This window comes from Oryx dammah, unplaced genomic scaffold (assembly GCF_014754425.2).
Source record: "Oryx dammah isolate SB20612 unplaced genomic scaffold, SCBI_Odam_1.1 HiC_scaffold_18, whole genome shotgun sequence".
In the NCBI taxonomy this organism is placed as follows: domain Eukaryota; kingdom Metazoa; phylum Chordata; class Mammalia; order Artiodactyla; family Bovidae; genus Oryx; species Oryx dammah.
The window spans coordinates 10,310,386-10,325,650 of record NW_024070202.1 but is presented as its reverse complement, the minus strand read 5'-3'; the positions used below and the strand labels follow the sequence as shown (position 1 = coordinate 10,325,650).

At 39.7% G+C, this 15,265-nt stretch overlaps 1 protein-coding gene across 1 annotated transcript in view; it reads left to right on the top strand.

The window, feature by feature from the left end:
• The window catches only part of PEX1 (peroxisomal biogenesis factor 1), a 76,899-nt gene that overhangs the window by 50,423 nt on the left and 11,211 nt on the right, over positions 1-15,265 (top strand). Inside the window, exons 14-23 of the mRNA XM_040260278.1 lie at positions 1,752-1,941; positions 2,341-2,507; positions 4,458-4,592; positions 7,991-8,055; positions 10,216-10,358; positions 10,438-10,541; positions 11,272-11,448; positions 12,529-12,759; positions 13,962-14,156; positions 14,442-14,572. Coding sequence (XP_040116212.1) covers positions 1,752-1,941; positions 2,341-2,507; positions 4,458-4,592; positions 7,991-8,055; positions 10,216-10,358; positions 10,438-10,541; positions 11,272-11,448; positions 12,529-12,759; positions 13,962-14,156; positions 14,442-14,572 — 1,538 coding nt within the window. The remainder of the gene's footprint in view (positions 1-1,751; positions 1,942-2,340; positions 2,508-4,457; positions 4,593-7,990; positions 8,056-10,215; positions 10,359-10,437; positions 10,542-11,271; positions 11,449-12,528; positions 12,760-13,961; positions 14,157-14,441; positions 14,573-15,265) is intronic.

Sequence of the window (15,265 nt, the reverse complement as noted above, 5' to 3'; positions counted from 1 at the left end):
CTAAAAGTACTCAGACCCTATGCTAATTAACTGTTATTGTAGTTAGGGTGTTTGGGGTGGATATATACAAGCTGCTATATTTAAAATGGATAACCAACAAGAACCTACTGTATAGCACAGGGAACCCTGCTCAGTGCTATGTGGCAGCCTGGATGGGGGCAGAGTTTAGGGGAGAATGGATCCATGTATATGTATGGCTGTGTCCCTTCACTGCTTACTTGAAACTATTACAATATTGTCTTGTTAGTCAGCTATACCCTCAGTGCAGTGCAGTTCAGTCGCTCGGTACAAGATAAAAAGTTTACTTTAAAAATCACATTGTACACTTGAAATATCTTGTAATTTTATTTGTCAGTTATATCTCAAAGCTGAAGAAAAAGAAAAGGATAAAAATATACCTGTTATTAAGTATAACAGAACATAGTGATATCGACCACTAAATGTTTTTAGAATTATGTTTTATGGGAATAACAACAACAAAATACTCTTAAAGGAGCCAAAATAAAAACCTTTTTACTGGAGAAAGAAAGAGCAGTCATTTATCAAGGTAATTCTTTTTACAGCTTTCAGTTCAGTTCAGTTCAGTCGCTCAGTCGTGTCTGACTCTTTGCAACCCCATGAATTGCAGCACGCCAGGCCTCCCTGTCCATCACCATCTCCCAGAGTTCACTCAGACTCACGTCCATCGAGTCCGTGATGCCATCCAGCCATCTCATCCTCTGTCATCCCCTTCTCCTCCTGCCCCCAATCCGTCCCAGCATCAGAGTCTTTTCCAATGAGTCAACTCTTCGCATGAGGTGGCCAAAGTATTGGAGTTACAGCTTTAGCATCATTCCTTCCAAGGGACTCTCAAGAGTCTTCTCCAACACCACACTTCAAAAGCATCAATTCTTCGGTGCTCAGCTTTCTTCACAGTCCAACTCTCACATGCATACATGACCACAGGAAAAACCATAGCCTTGACTAGACGGACCTTAGTCGGCAAAGTAATGTCTCTGCTTTTGAATATGCTATGTAGGTTGATCATAACTTTCCTTGCAAGGAGTAAGCTTCTTTTAATTTCATGGGTGCAATCACCATCTGCAGTGATTTTGGAGCCCCCAAAAATAAAATCTGACACTGTTTCCCCATCTATTTCCCATAAAGTGATGGGACCAGATGCCGTGATCTTCGTTTTCTGAATGTTGAGCTTTAAGCCAACTTTTTCACTCTCTTTCACTTTCATCAAGAGGCTTTTTAGTTCCTCTTCACTTTCTGCCATAAGGGTGGTGTCATCTGCATATCTGATGTTATTGATATTTACAGCTTTATTAAGGTATAAAAAAATTGAAGACAGCAAACTCACTATTTAAAGTGTACAGTTGGGAGTTTCCTGGTGGAATAGTGGTTAGGATTCAGCTCTTTAACTGCTGTGGCCAAAGTTCAGTCATTGGTTGGGGAACTGAGATCCTGCAAGCCACATGTTGCAACCAAAAAATAAAATAAAAAATTAAAGTGTACAATTTGATCGGTTTTAACATGGGTATGTACCATGAAACCATCACCACCATTAAAGCAGCAAGGGTTTCCATCCCTCCCAGGCGTTTCCTTAGTGCCCCTTTGCAGCCACCCCTCCCCCAGTCTGTCTGCAGCAAACACAGTCTGCTTTCTGTCCCTGCAGATTATGGTAACCGGATTTTCCTCAAAATATGTGTACAAAAGTTTGCAGTCAAGTAAAATTATAAATTTGAATTTTGTGTTTTTTCCCTTAGGATCAAAGATGTGAAATTCTGCATACTATAATAAAAAATAAACTGGACTGTGACATGAAGAGGTTCACCAGTCTTGATCTGCAGTGTATAGCTAAAGAAACCGAAGGGTTTGTGGCTAGAGATTTTACCATGCTTGTGGATCGAGCCATACATTCTCATCTCTCTCATCAGAATGTGCACACCAGGGAAGGTACGCTTTATTGCTAAAACCAAAATTTGGTTCCTTCCTTCCTTGTGGAGAAATGTAATTGTAGTAGGTAAGAATTAAATCTAGTCCGTGTTAGCATTCAAATAAGCAGGTATTTGAGTAGAAAATGGGCATTTCCAGCTAAGTTGATGACATTTTTTTAACTGAGTTAAGATTGGCTAAGTGAAATCAGATCGGCAAAGACAAATACTACCTGATTCTATTCATGTGGAACGTAAAAAACAAAATGAATGAACAGACCAAACCAAACATAAATATGTAGATACAAAGAACAGAATGGTGGTTACTAGAGGGGAGGGCAAGCTAGGTAAGGGAGGCAGCTGTATGAGAATTCACATATAGATATGACCACCAAAAGAAGTTGTGTTTCTTTTTAAACAGAATTAGCTTTAACAACATTGGACTTCCAAAAGGCGCTCCAAGGATTTATTCCTGTGTCTCTGCGAAATGTCAACCTACATAAACCTAGGGACCTGGGCTGGGATAGGATCGGTGGACTACATGAAGTTCGGCAGATACTAGTGGATACTATCCAGTTACCAGCCAAGGTACTTAAAAACAAATTGGGTCCTGCCTGCTTCCTGTAAAACCCCTGAATCATTGGCTCTGGCAGTGTGTGTTGGCTGGCCCAGTCTCAGTTTGACCCAACAAGAATTTATTGTTACAAAATAAACGTCCAGTCCTATTCTGGGCACTTGAACAGATTTTTAAAGTATTTGATAGAGTCCTTGCCCATAAAGCTGGGGTGATATTTATAGTAAATAAATTTTGTTTTATTCTATGTTTTTATTTTTGACTGCACTGGGTCTTCATTGCTTTGTGGGGTTTTCTCTAGTGGTGGTGGGCAGGGCCTGCTCCTCACTGCGGTGCACGAGCTTCTTGTTGCAGTGGCATCTCTTGTTGTGGAGCGCAGGCTCTGTAGGGCACACGGGCTTCAGAAGTTGTGCCACGAGGGCTTAGTTGCTCCAAGGCATGTGGAATCTTCCTGGACCAGGGATCGAACCCGTGTCCTCTGCACTGGCTGGCGGATTCTCATCCACTGTGCCACCGAGGAAGTCCTGTAGTAAAAATACAGTTTGATGTGAATTTCAGAGTTCTTGGATTTTTCTTGAATAATTCAAATTTCACTGAAGCATATGAGCCATCAGCTACAATTGAACAGAAACAGAAATAAACTAGGAGATGGGAGAGTCATTGAGGCCCCCAGAACTGATGGATTAAGCCAGATTTTGGGTGACAGTCTAGAAAGGCAGAGTTCGCAGGCAGCACTGACCGGGCTGACTGTTGTTTAGATCAGAAGTAGAATCTAGAAGGTGGTGCATTTGGATGAGAAACCTGAGCATGAAGGACCTTTGCATGAGATCAGGGACCCGACCAAAGAGATAAAGAAATGGGTAAGGCCCTCGGTTACATGTAAGTACTGGGAACTGTCTGGTGGGGACTGGGACATACTGAGTGGCACCCATGACTGGGGGTTAAAGCCTGTGTGGAAGGACATGGGCGTGGGACGTGGCCTACAGGGTCAAGACCTGAAGGCTGGGTCTGGGCATCAGCGTCATCCAGGCATGTGAGCCATCTGCATAAATGCTCACACTGGGACCTCGTTCAGAGTAGAATGGAGGTCAAGATGAGGTTGGAATTATGTCAATATACGGGACTAAATAGACGTACCCCATAGAGGAGACCCAGTGGGCTTCCCTAGTAGCTCAGGAGTTAAAAAATCCACCTGAAGTGCGGGAGACACGGGCTCAATCCCTGGATCAGGAGGAGCTCCTGGAGAAGAATGGCAGCCCACCCCAGGATTCCTGCCTGGAGAATCCCCTGGACAGAGGAGCCTGGCGGCTGCAGTCCATGGGGCTGCACAAAGTTGGCCGAGCACAAGCTCCCATGCTGCCTGGAGGAGGCCAGGGGGCTGCTGACACAGCCAGGCAGCTTTCTTGCTGTTCAAAAGTTTTCTTGTTCAAAAAGTTTTGAAACCTGTTCAGAAAGTTTTCTTGCTGAGAAGCTGGTGGTTTAGAGGGTAAAATAGAGCAGTCAAATTACTTGTTCAGCATGGAATCTCCTGGGAGATTTTACTATTATCATTACATATGCTTCTTTAGTATTTTCTTTCCTTGATTGAGTATATTTGAATCGGTGTAGCAGTCATAGCTTGCCCCATGAGCCATACAAGTAAGTGGAGGGCAGTATACTTATTTTTATTTTCTTAATGTAGTACTATTATAATGTTTGGGGGGGAAAAACAGGAAAAGTGGAAAGAAATTCAGATCCATTTATGTGCATTTTATGTGGAATGTATTCCATGGTCCAGTGGGAAAATCTGTGTTAGTCCCTTTGAGTCCATTTATTATTTTGAGTAGGAATGTCTTTCCTGTCATTGCACTGTTACAGAGATGGCAGCTGTTACCGTCCGAGGACTTTTCTCTGTACGCTGATCTTTAGCTGCTGAGTCATTTGTTTTAGAGTTGAGCTCTTTGTCACATTTTCGTGTTTTTCAGTACCCAGAATTATTTGCCGACTTGCCCATACGACAGAGGACAGGAGTACTGTTGTATGGTCCTCCTGGAACAGGAAAAACCTTACTAGCTGGAGTCATTGCACGGGAAAGTGGAATGAACTTTATTAGTGTCAAGGTATGTTTGGCGTCTATCTTTTTTCTTTTTTTTTACTTGAGGCAGAATTTGCACAAGTGTTTTAAAGTGTACATTTCAGTGGTATTTACTGCGCTCACAGTGGTGTGAAGCCACCGCCTCTCTAGTGGCAAACCTTTTTCTTCACGTTCTCCATCCCCCTCCCAACCCCTGGCAGCCACCAGTCTGCTTTCTGTCTCTCTGGGTTTCCCTGTTCTAGGTATTTCATGGAAAAGGAACCATGCAGTACGTCACCTTTTGTGTCTGACTTCTTTCACATAGCATAATGTTTTCAGGGTTCGTCCAGGTCGTAACATGCCCCAGTACTTCAGGACTGTTGACGGCTGGATGGTATTCAGTCTTTTTAAGTTGGCGTGGATATGCCATAGTTTGGTGAACCTCTGGGTTGTGCCCACTTCTTCGCTGTTATGAATAATGCCGCTGTAAACATTTGTACATAAATTTTTGTGTGGACATATGCTTTCAGTTCTCTGGAATACATATATGCCCCAGAGTATAAATAGATATATAGTCACTCATATGGTAATTCTGTGTGTAACTTGTTGAGGAACCACCAAACTTTTTTCATAGTGACTATACCTTTTTACATGTATGGCAGCGTGAGAGTGAGTATACCTATTTTTCCATATGCTCGCCAACCCCATTTGTTTCTTGATAGTGGGTTAGTCTCATATTTGGAGAACTATTAATAGTAAAAGCAGTGATCGGTCTGTTAAGCTGTGTGGGAAATTGGATAATGAGGCATCTCTTTTGTAGCGCTTATTACTGTTTTTGCTTAAGGTGGCAATAGAATTATGTATAAATACTCAGATAAAAGAGCAAACTTGAAGGGGGAAGAAAGGCCAGAAGACTAGGGCCTGGAGACCACTCTAAGGCAGAGGTGAAATTTTGAGGTCCCTGTTGGTGTCTGTATCTCACCCTTGCTGCCTCACACCCAGTTTGTTTTCTCAGATGCAGGGCGAGTGTGGTCCTTCAGAGGCCACGCTAGCAGATCCCCAGGTGGTCACCAGGTGGCGCTAGTGGTAAAGACGCTGCCTGCCAATGCGGGAGACGGGAGAGACTCTGGTTTGATCCCTGGGTCTGGAAGATCCCTTGGCGTAGGAAATGGCACCCCACTCCAGTATTCTTGCCTGGAAAATTCCATGGGCAGTGGAACCTGGCAGGCTAGTCCGTGGGGCTGCAAAGAGCCAGACTTCACTGTGCGTGTAGCGGATCGTTTTGAGTGACGCTTCTCACTGCACCACTGGGGCATCACTGCGGTCTGGGATGTGATGTCTTATTTGTAAAGTTTCAGCGCCCCAGCCATATGTATTTGCCAAAGAGCAATTGCATTTCAAGGCAAATTTTCCCCCACCGTCTGGAAGTAGGGTGTTTCTGTGAAACATTTCTGTAAACCAAAATGGTATAAAGCAAACTAACAATCAGACACGTCCTGCTAATGGCTGAACAAAGAAAACTGAGGTAAAAGCGCAGTTGCTCACAGACGCAGTTCCAGCCGTGACAGAAAGCTCAGGGAGAAGCTTGGTGATGCCACGCCTGCTGCTGGGGTGTGTGCTGCCTCGGCAATGGTTCACAGCAAACAAACCCTGAATGCTGTTTTCACTTTCTGTTCTATTTCATAAATGTGAAGTGTTTCTTTGGATTTCTTGTTAGTGAAAACAGTTACTAAATAGGTCTTTCATGAATGCGAAGTAATGTAAAGTGAACTTCAAAAAGAGAGGGAAGAAAAAAAGAGGGAAACCCTATATTGTAATCTTATTCAAAATTGATTTATAATCTGAAAGCCAGGTTAGTAATTTGCAGTTGTGTTATATCTACCCTCTTTATCACGTCAGTTTTTGTGAGCTGGTTACGTGAGTATCCTGGCATTGATGGAGAGCAGTGATCATATTCTTTTTTACTTGTCACTAGAATGTAGCTTTATTGTATGTCCTTTTTTAACAATTTTCAAGATTAACACTTGCAAATATTCTTGTATTTTGGATTGTTCCATTAAGGAGGACATCTTATCTCTCCCCTTTAGTAAATCTTCAAATCACAGTTGGGATGAGCTCTCAGTACATAGGTTTCAGTAGAGAGCTGAGGCTGTGGGTTAGGGTGGGTCCTAGGAGGTGTGCCTCAGAAGCAAGCCTTGCACTGACATCAGTATGCTGCCTTAGTTATTTATTTCATCCTTTATAGTAGTTGGCAACTGGACGGAGAAGGCAATGGCACCCCACTCCAGTACTCTTGCCGGGAAGGTCCCATGGATGGAAGAGCCTGGTAGGCTGCAGTCCACAGGATCGCTAGGAGTCGGACACGACTTCACTTTCACTTTCATGCATTGGAGAAGGAAATGGCAACCCACTCCAGTATTCTTGCCTGGAGAATCCCAGGGATGGGAGAGCTGGGTGGGCTGCTGTCTATGGGGTTGCACAGAGTCGGACACAACTGAAGCGACTTAGCAGCAGTAGCAGCAGCATGCTGAGAAAATATAATTACATACTAGTATATTAATAGATATCAAATGATGGCTGAATATTAGAAATTCTTCATTTTGATCACATATCCTGATCATATTTGGTCTTTTTATGGTAATGATTTGTCATTGGAGACCACGTTAGGGCTTATTCAGTTTTTTTTAATATCCCAGTTTAAGGAAAAACTGTCCTCATTATTGATTTTGTTATATGTAGTAAAGCTTGTTTTGAAAGCTTTTTCGGTTGACTTTTAGGAAAAACAATATATTCTTCAAATAACATATCTATTTATTGAACAAATAAATTGGTTTCAGTAATTGAAGATGCTGATTAAAGAAATTCATGTCTCATTACATGTTTTTTGGAGTCTCCAAAGATTTGAGAAAGATGGAACATTTTCCCTTTTTAAACCATTCATCACTTCACTAAATGAATTATTCAGCACTTACCATGTAGCAGGCACTGATATTGGATTCAATAATAAAGCTGCCTTTTCTGAGCTTATATTCCATTACTGGAGAGAGACAATAACCAGACACAGTTAATGTACTGTCAGGTGGTCGTGGATACTACGTAGGAAGACAGTCAAGGAAAGATGTAAAGTAACCGGAGTGGACTGTGGATGGGGTTGTCAGGCAAGGCCTTTGAGGGGATGTGACATTCTGTCAGAGATCTGAATGAAATGAAGCAAGAAGCCCTGACACTCTGGGGACAAATGTTCTAGGCAGAGGAAACATCAGGTAAAGAACTTGTGGTATGACGTTTATTCCACTCACATTAATTTTTTAAATGTATTTTGGAGAAATCCATTTAGTTAAACATTTCCTATTGTTACATTTAGACTTAGCCATGGACAAGAATGATACTTTGCTTTTAGATAGTTTTGAATTCATTATAATTTAATTTTATTTTACCTAACAGGGACCAGAGTTACTCAGCAAATATATTGGAGCAAGTGAACAAGCTGTTCGGGAAGTTTTTGTTAGGTTAGTACCCTGTGAATGTTTTTCTAACTAACTCTGTGATTATTTATCAGTCAATACTTGTAGATCTTGTTTTTTTAAAAAATTTGATTTTTGAAACCTGTGATTTAATGTAGGTTATTAATAAGCTGGAGAACAAAATTTCACTGTTTTACCAAATACTACTTAAATATACAACATTTTTCATACTAAGCTTTAGAAATTATTGGTTTTATATTTATAATAAAAATATTTCTGAAATGTTGAAAGTGAAATCATTATCAGTTATTCATAGATGTTCAAAGTATATGAAGCACATAATTACTAGTTTTATCTCTCTTATAAGATTCCATGTGGCCAACTTAATTAAAATAGAGTATATTACTGCATTTATTTTAAAATACATGTGAATACAGAAGCTAATATTTAAGAGTGAAAATAATACTTAAATGTGATAGGATTACAGAAAGCTTATAAATGAAAAAGCCACTTTGTTCCTTTACTAAAACTTTATTATAAAATATGCAGTTAGAATATATATAACATATCTATATATTTTAAAAAATAATAAAATGAACTCTTATTTCTACCACCCAATTTAAGAAAAGAATATTACCAGAAAGACCTTATCACAGATAAAAACAGTCAACCACATACTGACCAACAGTTCAGTTTACCAGAATGATATTACAGTTATAAAATTGTATCTAATACTGTAACTTCAGAATATTTAAGTCAAACATTTATAGAGCTCCAAAGAGAAACTGACAGATCTGTCTTCATAGTGGAAAATTTTAACACAGTTCTCAGTTATTAATTTAAAAATAGTAAAGAAAAAAAGTAAAAATTTAGAAGATTTAAACAACATATTCAACAAGATTGATGTAAGGATATTTAGAACATGTGCCCAACAGCTGGGGCATGCGCTTTCTTTTGAAGCACACCTGGAACATTTTTGAAAATTGGCCACATATCAGGCCATACATAGCAGTTGTAAGTTTCAAAGAAATAATGTAATGTGGACTCGGTTCTTGTTTTAAAACAAGTTCAAATAAAGGATAAGCACCCCCCACCAAGTCCATTTAGCTGGGCTTCCCTGCTGGCTCGGACAGTGAAGAATCTGCCTGTAATGCAGGAGATGCGGGTTTGACCCCTGGTTTGGGAAGATGCCCTGGAGAAGCACCTGCCGACCGACTCGAGTCTTCTTGCCTGGAGAATCCCATAGACAGAGGAGCCTGGTGGGCTACAGTCCACAGGGTCGCAAAGAGTTGGACACGCCTGAGCGACTAACACTTTCACTTTCAGACTGGAGAACCGGAACACTTCCACGTGCCACCAGACCAAGTCCCTGCGATGAAAAAGATAATAAGAGGATATTATAAAATAATAATATAAATTTTATGCCAGGATATTTGAAATTTGGGCAACATAGACAAAATATATTTGACCAAAGTCAAGCAAAGAAGAAACAAAATCTGAATATTCTTGTCCCTGTAGGGAAAAAATGAGTCACTAGTTAAAAATTCTTGCACAAGTCAAACGTCAGACATCTTTGGTTTTTTAAGAGAGTTTTGCCAGACATTTAAGGCACAGGTAATCCAACCTGTTGTCGGTGCCAGATTTATCTTACTTGCCATGTATTTAATAAAGATTTTTTTTTTTAAGCAACCTGACAGTTATTTTGTATTAAGGGGGATTCTTCAGATCTCTAGTCTATCCTTTTACCAGAGATGAGATTTATTTTCATTTTATAAGGTTCTCTATAAAATAATTTTAGTCATATGTTTTTTTCTAACTTGAACTTTGTTTAGTTTTGTTAATTGACTAACTTTGTATTAATTAAAAAGAAGGTAACATAATAAGCGTGCCGAATTTTAAATTCACAGAAGACATGAAGAGACATTGCATAGAAGTGCAGGTAGCCAAAGCACATTAAAAAGAATTTACTTGCAATAAGGGTCAAAGGAGCTTTTAACTTATTGAATAAGACTGGTCCAGAAGGCACGGATCTTCCCTGACTTCTCTAAGACCTACTGTACTAAAAGCAAGGATAATTACCCTTTCTTAAGGGTTTGTTGTGAAGAATTAAATACATATATATGTATGTGTATACAGATATATATATATATGAAATTGCAAACTCGGAGGCCCTCTTCAACTATGAGATACTGTTTGTTTCCCCAGAGCACAGGCCGCAAAGCCCTGCATCGTTTTCTTTGATGAGTTTGAATCCATTGCCCCTCGACGCGGACACGATAACACAGGGGTTACAGACCGTGTGGTTAACCAGTTGCTGACTCAGCTGGATGGAGTCGAAGGCTTGCAGGGTAATAATCGTAAATACAGAAATACTTTCTAATACCAGATTCCCCCAGGATTTAGTAAAGTATTTTCTTTTCCCCCCAGGTGTTTATGTACTGGCTGCTACTAGTCGCCCTGACTTGATTGACCCTGCCCTGCTCAGGCCCGGCCGACTAGATAAATGTGTATACTGTCCTCCTCCTGACCAGGTGACAGTTTCATATACCTACAAACGCTCCACTCTTTCCCTGTGAACTTTACTTCTGCCAGGTAACAGCAGTTGTCCTTAGAAGACCAGCTTTTGGCAAAGGCCCTAGTCACTGTTTTCTTACAGCATGAAAAGATTCTGAATTAGATGCAAAGCCTTTCTTTGGCCCAGCCATCCCATGCAAACTCCCGTCTGAAAACTTTGTGTTAGCCAGATGGAGAAAAGGGAGGGAAACCAAGTATTGATGTCCATGTTCCCTGTGTTCAGAGATCACACACCTCATTATCTTAACAGAAGACTGATACAGAATCAAGCCTTTTGACCACTCTAGTCCTGTCTTCCCAAATTTAGAAACGAATGGATAAGTGAAAGAAGAAATAGACAAATCCATAGTCAAAGGTATAAATGCATATCACAGGTAGCGATTATTTTAATTTTCTTTTTGAAACATTTCTTGGCTCCTTTGCCCAAATCTAGAAGACAAGCACTAAGAAATGATCTACACTGAATAGTTGAGAATGTTGATTTTCATTCATTTTCCCCCCGTGTTCCTTCTGTTAGACAAAAAGTACCAAGGAGAATAGATGTAGCCTGGTGGTACATTGCTCAACTTATTTGTAAAACTGATTAGCTATATGAAGTGAATGTATAAGAAAAATCTTGTAAGATGCACAGTTGAAAATATCGTATTCAGTGTTATTTGTTACGTCAATGAGTGTCTCTCCCTTCAGGCGGCACGTCTTGAAATCTTGAACGTTCTCAGTGAGTCTCTGCCTCTGGCAGACGATGTGGACCTTCAGCACGTGGCCTCGGCAACCGACTGCTTTACGGGAGCGGATCTGAAGGCGCTCCTTCACAGTGCCCAGTTAGAGGCCCTGCACAGAAGACTGCTGTCCTGGGGGCTCCCAGTGAGTTATTGGAGGAGACTTACCGTGGCGTCTTACGCGGATATGAGCAGTTCGGCGTCAGTTTCAACCTTAAAAACAAAATTTTACTTCTGAACAACTTCAGTTTAACTTTATAGGAATTTGCCTTTAGTCAAGTGTACCGTAATTGGGATACCGGCTTTGTAGAGAATTTGTACTTAGATGAAGAATCTGGTGTCTGTTTCTTTCACCTTACCTTACTATTGGCAAAATATAGTTGGTGTGTGGAAGGGTATCCTTTGAATCAAGGTGTCAGGAATTATATTGCAATTTCAGATTTTTTACTTTTTAAAACAATCATCAAATAGTTGTTTTGAAGCTCAGGTTGCCCCAGGTCCGGCCAATAGGAGCCCCTTTGGGATGGCTTCTATGCTTCTGTGGTGTGTAGTCCTCGTTCTCTGATCACTTACTTCCCTACAGGACAAGACGGTCTAGGTTTATCTTGCACTTTTGGTACTCCAGCCCCAGAAAGTTTCTTCTGTAAGGATAATATTTTAATTTTTGCAACAAAGAATTTGAACTGTGCCGTATTATGGACTTTACCGTATATTTTCTAGGAAGACTTTTCCTATATACTTCTCTCCTTCACATTTTGTTGGAAGTTATGGCAGGGACTAAATTTAGATACTTCCAAGTTTGTGCTACTTATTTTGGTAAGCCATGGAAGGTGTTTCCTCCCCCTGCCCCATTTCACTAGCAGAAAGGGTGTGTATTTGTAAAGCACTCTGTAATGATGGATCAACCATGTTTTAGAGTACTTTCTCATTTCAGAATAGAAAAATATGAATTTAAAGAGACATGAAAATAAAATCCAGAGGTCTGAGTCCTAGCTTTGTTAGTTTTAGGGGAGATGATTGGCAAATTACCTATATATTCCATTTTGTCTTTCCTTATTTTAATAGTTAAAATTATGTGATATGCCTCAGAACCATTAGAGAATCAATAAGAACTTTTGTAAAAAGGGCCTGGAGTTTCCTTGATCTGTTAGAATGCTGTGTGGTTTATTTTTGAGTTGTGGATTATTTAGAGCTTTACAGCCGATTGTCCTTTTGTGTGTTTTAGGATGGAGGTTCCAGCTCTGATAGTGACCTGAGTCTGTCTTCAATGGTTTTTCTTAACCACAGCAGTGGCTCTGATGACTCAGCTGGAGACGGAGAATGTGGCCTAGAGCAGTCCCTGGTTTCTCTGGAGATGTCTGAGGTGCTTCAAGATGAATCAAAGTTCAATATGTACCGGCTCTACTTTGGAAGCTCTTACGAATCAGAACTTGGAAATGGGACCTCTTCTGATTTGGTAACTTGTGTAGTTGTACAGTTTTGAAATAGGAAGCCATATGTTGTTTCGATTTATGTCCTAACCGGCCCCCCGTGTTCTTTCTGGTTGGTGTGACTCCGTCAGTAAAGCAGTCTTTCCATACACTAATCAGTCACTCTCATTCCTTGTGAAGACAGGGCTGGCAGTAAGGGGAGCCGAGGTAGCCAGGGGTTGTGATTACCCTTTGGTTTCTTTCAGGTTTTCTCTCTTCATTAGCAGCTTTAAAACATCTTTAGTAGCAGATCAATTTTATGTTAAACTTAAATTCTAGTATTGTAGAACAGTTGAGGATAATGAGAAATTTGGTATGATAATCATGGTATGAAATTTGGTATGACAACAAAATGTTATCTTTTGGTAATACTTCTGGTAGAAAGTATAAGCATAGTGAAAAAGTTATTAGTAATGTTTCAACAGAGAAAATGTTTAGATTAAATTTGTGTGTTTTAGTCGCTAAATCGTGTCTGACTCTTGCAACCCCAGGGACTGTAGCCCACCAGGCTCCTCTGTCCATGGAATTCTCAGGCAAGAGTACTGGAGTGGGTTGCCATTTCCTTCTCCAGGGGGTCTTCCTGTCCCAAGGAATTTGAACCTGGGTGTCCTGCATTTATTGCAGGCAGATTCTTTACCGACTGAGCTACAAGGGAAGCCCAGATTAAATTTGGGCAATACCATTTTTCTAAATTAAAATAGCATTCAACGCGTATGTCAGAAGGTAGTGATTCACTGTCACTTTATTGGTAAACTTAACATTTACAAATGTTCAGTAATTTTTTAGGTAGATTTCCTTAATTAGGTTTTAAAAAATATAAAAGTAACCCATTTTTATTCTCAAGAATAGTAAGCAGTTTTAATTCTACTCTTTGTTTTCTGTTTCATTATAACCTATCATTAGAGCATTACTGGTGGATTTATAACAAAGCATTTTAAAAAAAAACACCTTGTATGATGGCAGTTTTCACTCTCTGGTGGTTCAGCCACATAGGGTATAGATGATCCTTTATAGAATATGAATGTATTTTAAACCTGCTTAAATTTTAGCTAGTTACAATGTAAGCTTACCCGTGTTAAAGTTTTCCTGCTGAAAGTTTGTCATTTTATCTTTGATAAGTACATAACTTTTTTCTCTCTTGCTCTTTTTCCTTCCCTCCCATCTCTCATTATTATACTTAACCTTGCAGAGCTCACAATGCCTGTCAGCACCAAGCTCCATGACTCAGGAGTTTCCTGGAGCTCCTGGGAAAGATCAGTCATTACGACCTCCATTGTTCAGAACAGCCTCCCAAGAGGGTTATCAAGAACTCACACAGGAGCAAAGAGATCAACTGAGGGCAGATATCAGCATCATCAAAGGCAGATACCGGAGCCAAACTGGAGTAAGGCTTTCCCCCTTCATCGTGGTTGTAAAACTTCTTACAGATTGTTTTTCCTGTTTTTGATATGTATTTTTTCGATTTGTAAATGCACTCTCTTTATAAAAGGCTGAGACACATCGACCAGTCAAATAGTTATATGCTAACAGTTTTTGGTAATTTTATGAGAAAGGAAAGGTGTAGTCCCAAGAAAATGGCAAAAGCAAATAACATTCTTTTTCAAAAGCAAATAACTCTTTTACATTATGTCCCTTAGTTAACTTTCTGTCATTTTATTTTTTGTTTAAGGAGGATGATACCCTTAACCCACCAGGACCGATCAGAACCAGTTTGGCTATTAGCCAGTCACATTTAATGACTGCACTTAGTCATACTCGGCCATCCATCAGTGAAGATGACTGGAAGACCTTTGCTGAGTTGTAAGTAACAAATTCTGATTCAGAAGTATACATACTATTACAAGCGACAGTTCTTCAAACTTCTAGAGTTCTTTTTCGAATCACAAATAATATGTGGAATATTTAAAAGCCAATTCAAAAACATTTGCTTAGTAGCCATGCATTCAAACACTCAAAAATGTCAGGAATAAAGAAGTCAAACATAAATTTTTATTTTTATATAAATGTATATTTATATAAATCAGATTTAATCAAATGAATTGGTTAATGGACTTTTTAAATTTTAAAAACAAAGAAAAAGTATATTAATGAAACATGATTTCTCTCTCTACAATGACCCCCTTTCTAACTTAAATAACTACAGTAAGACTAAACTGTTTCAAATCAAATCTAGTTTCAATAAACTTGGCCTGATTATGTACATAAGTTCAGCAAGAATAGTAATTGACCATATAGGTGCTTTTTGCTGGAAATTTTCAGAAGGAATCTCAGTTTGATGTTTTAAAAGACTTGATGCTTGGAAGCCAAGGCAGGTACTTACCATAAGATTGTGCTTGCAGTAGCTATATACTGTTGACCCTCAAACAACATGGACTTAAACTACAAGAGTCGATTTTCAGTAAATGTGTACTGTAGTACTACACAATCCACAGCTTGTTGAATCTGGGGATACAGAGCTGTGGATACAGAGCTGTGGATACAGAGCTGTGGATA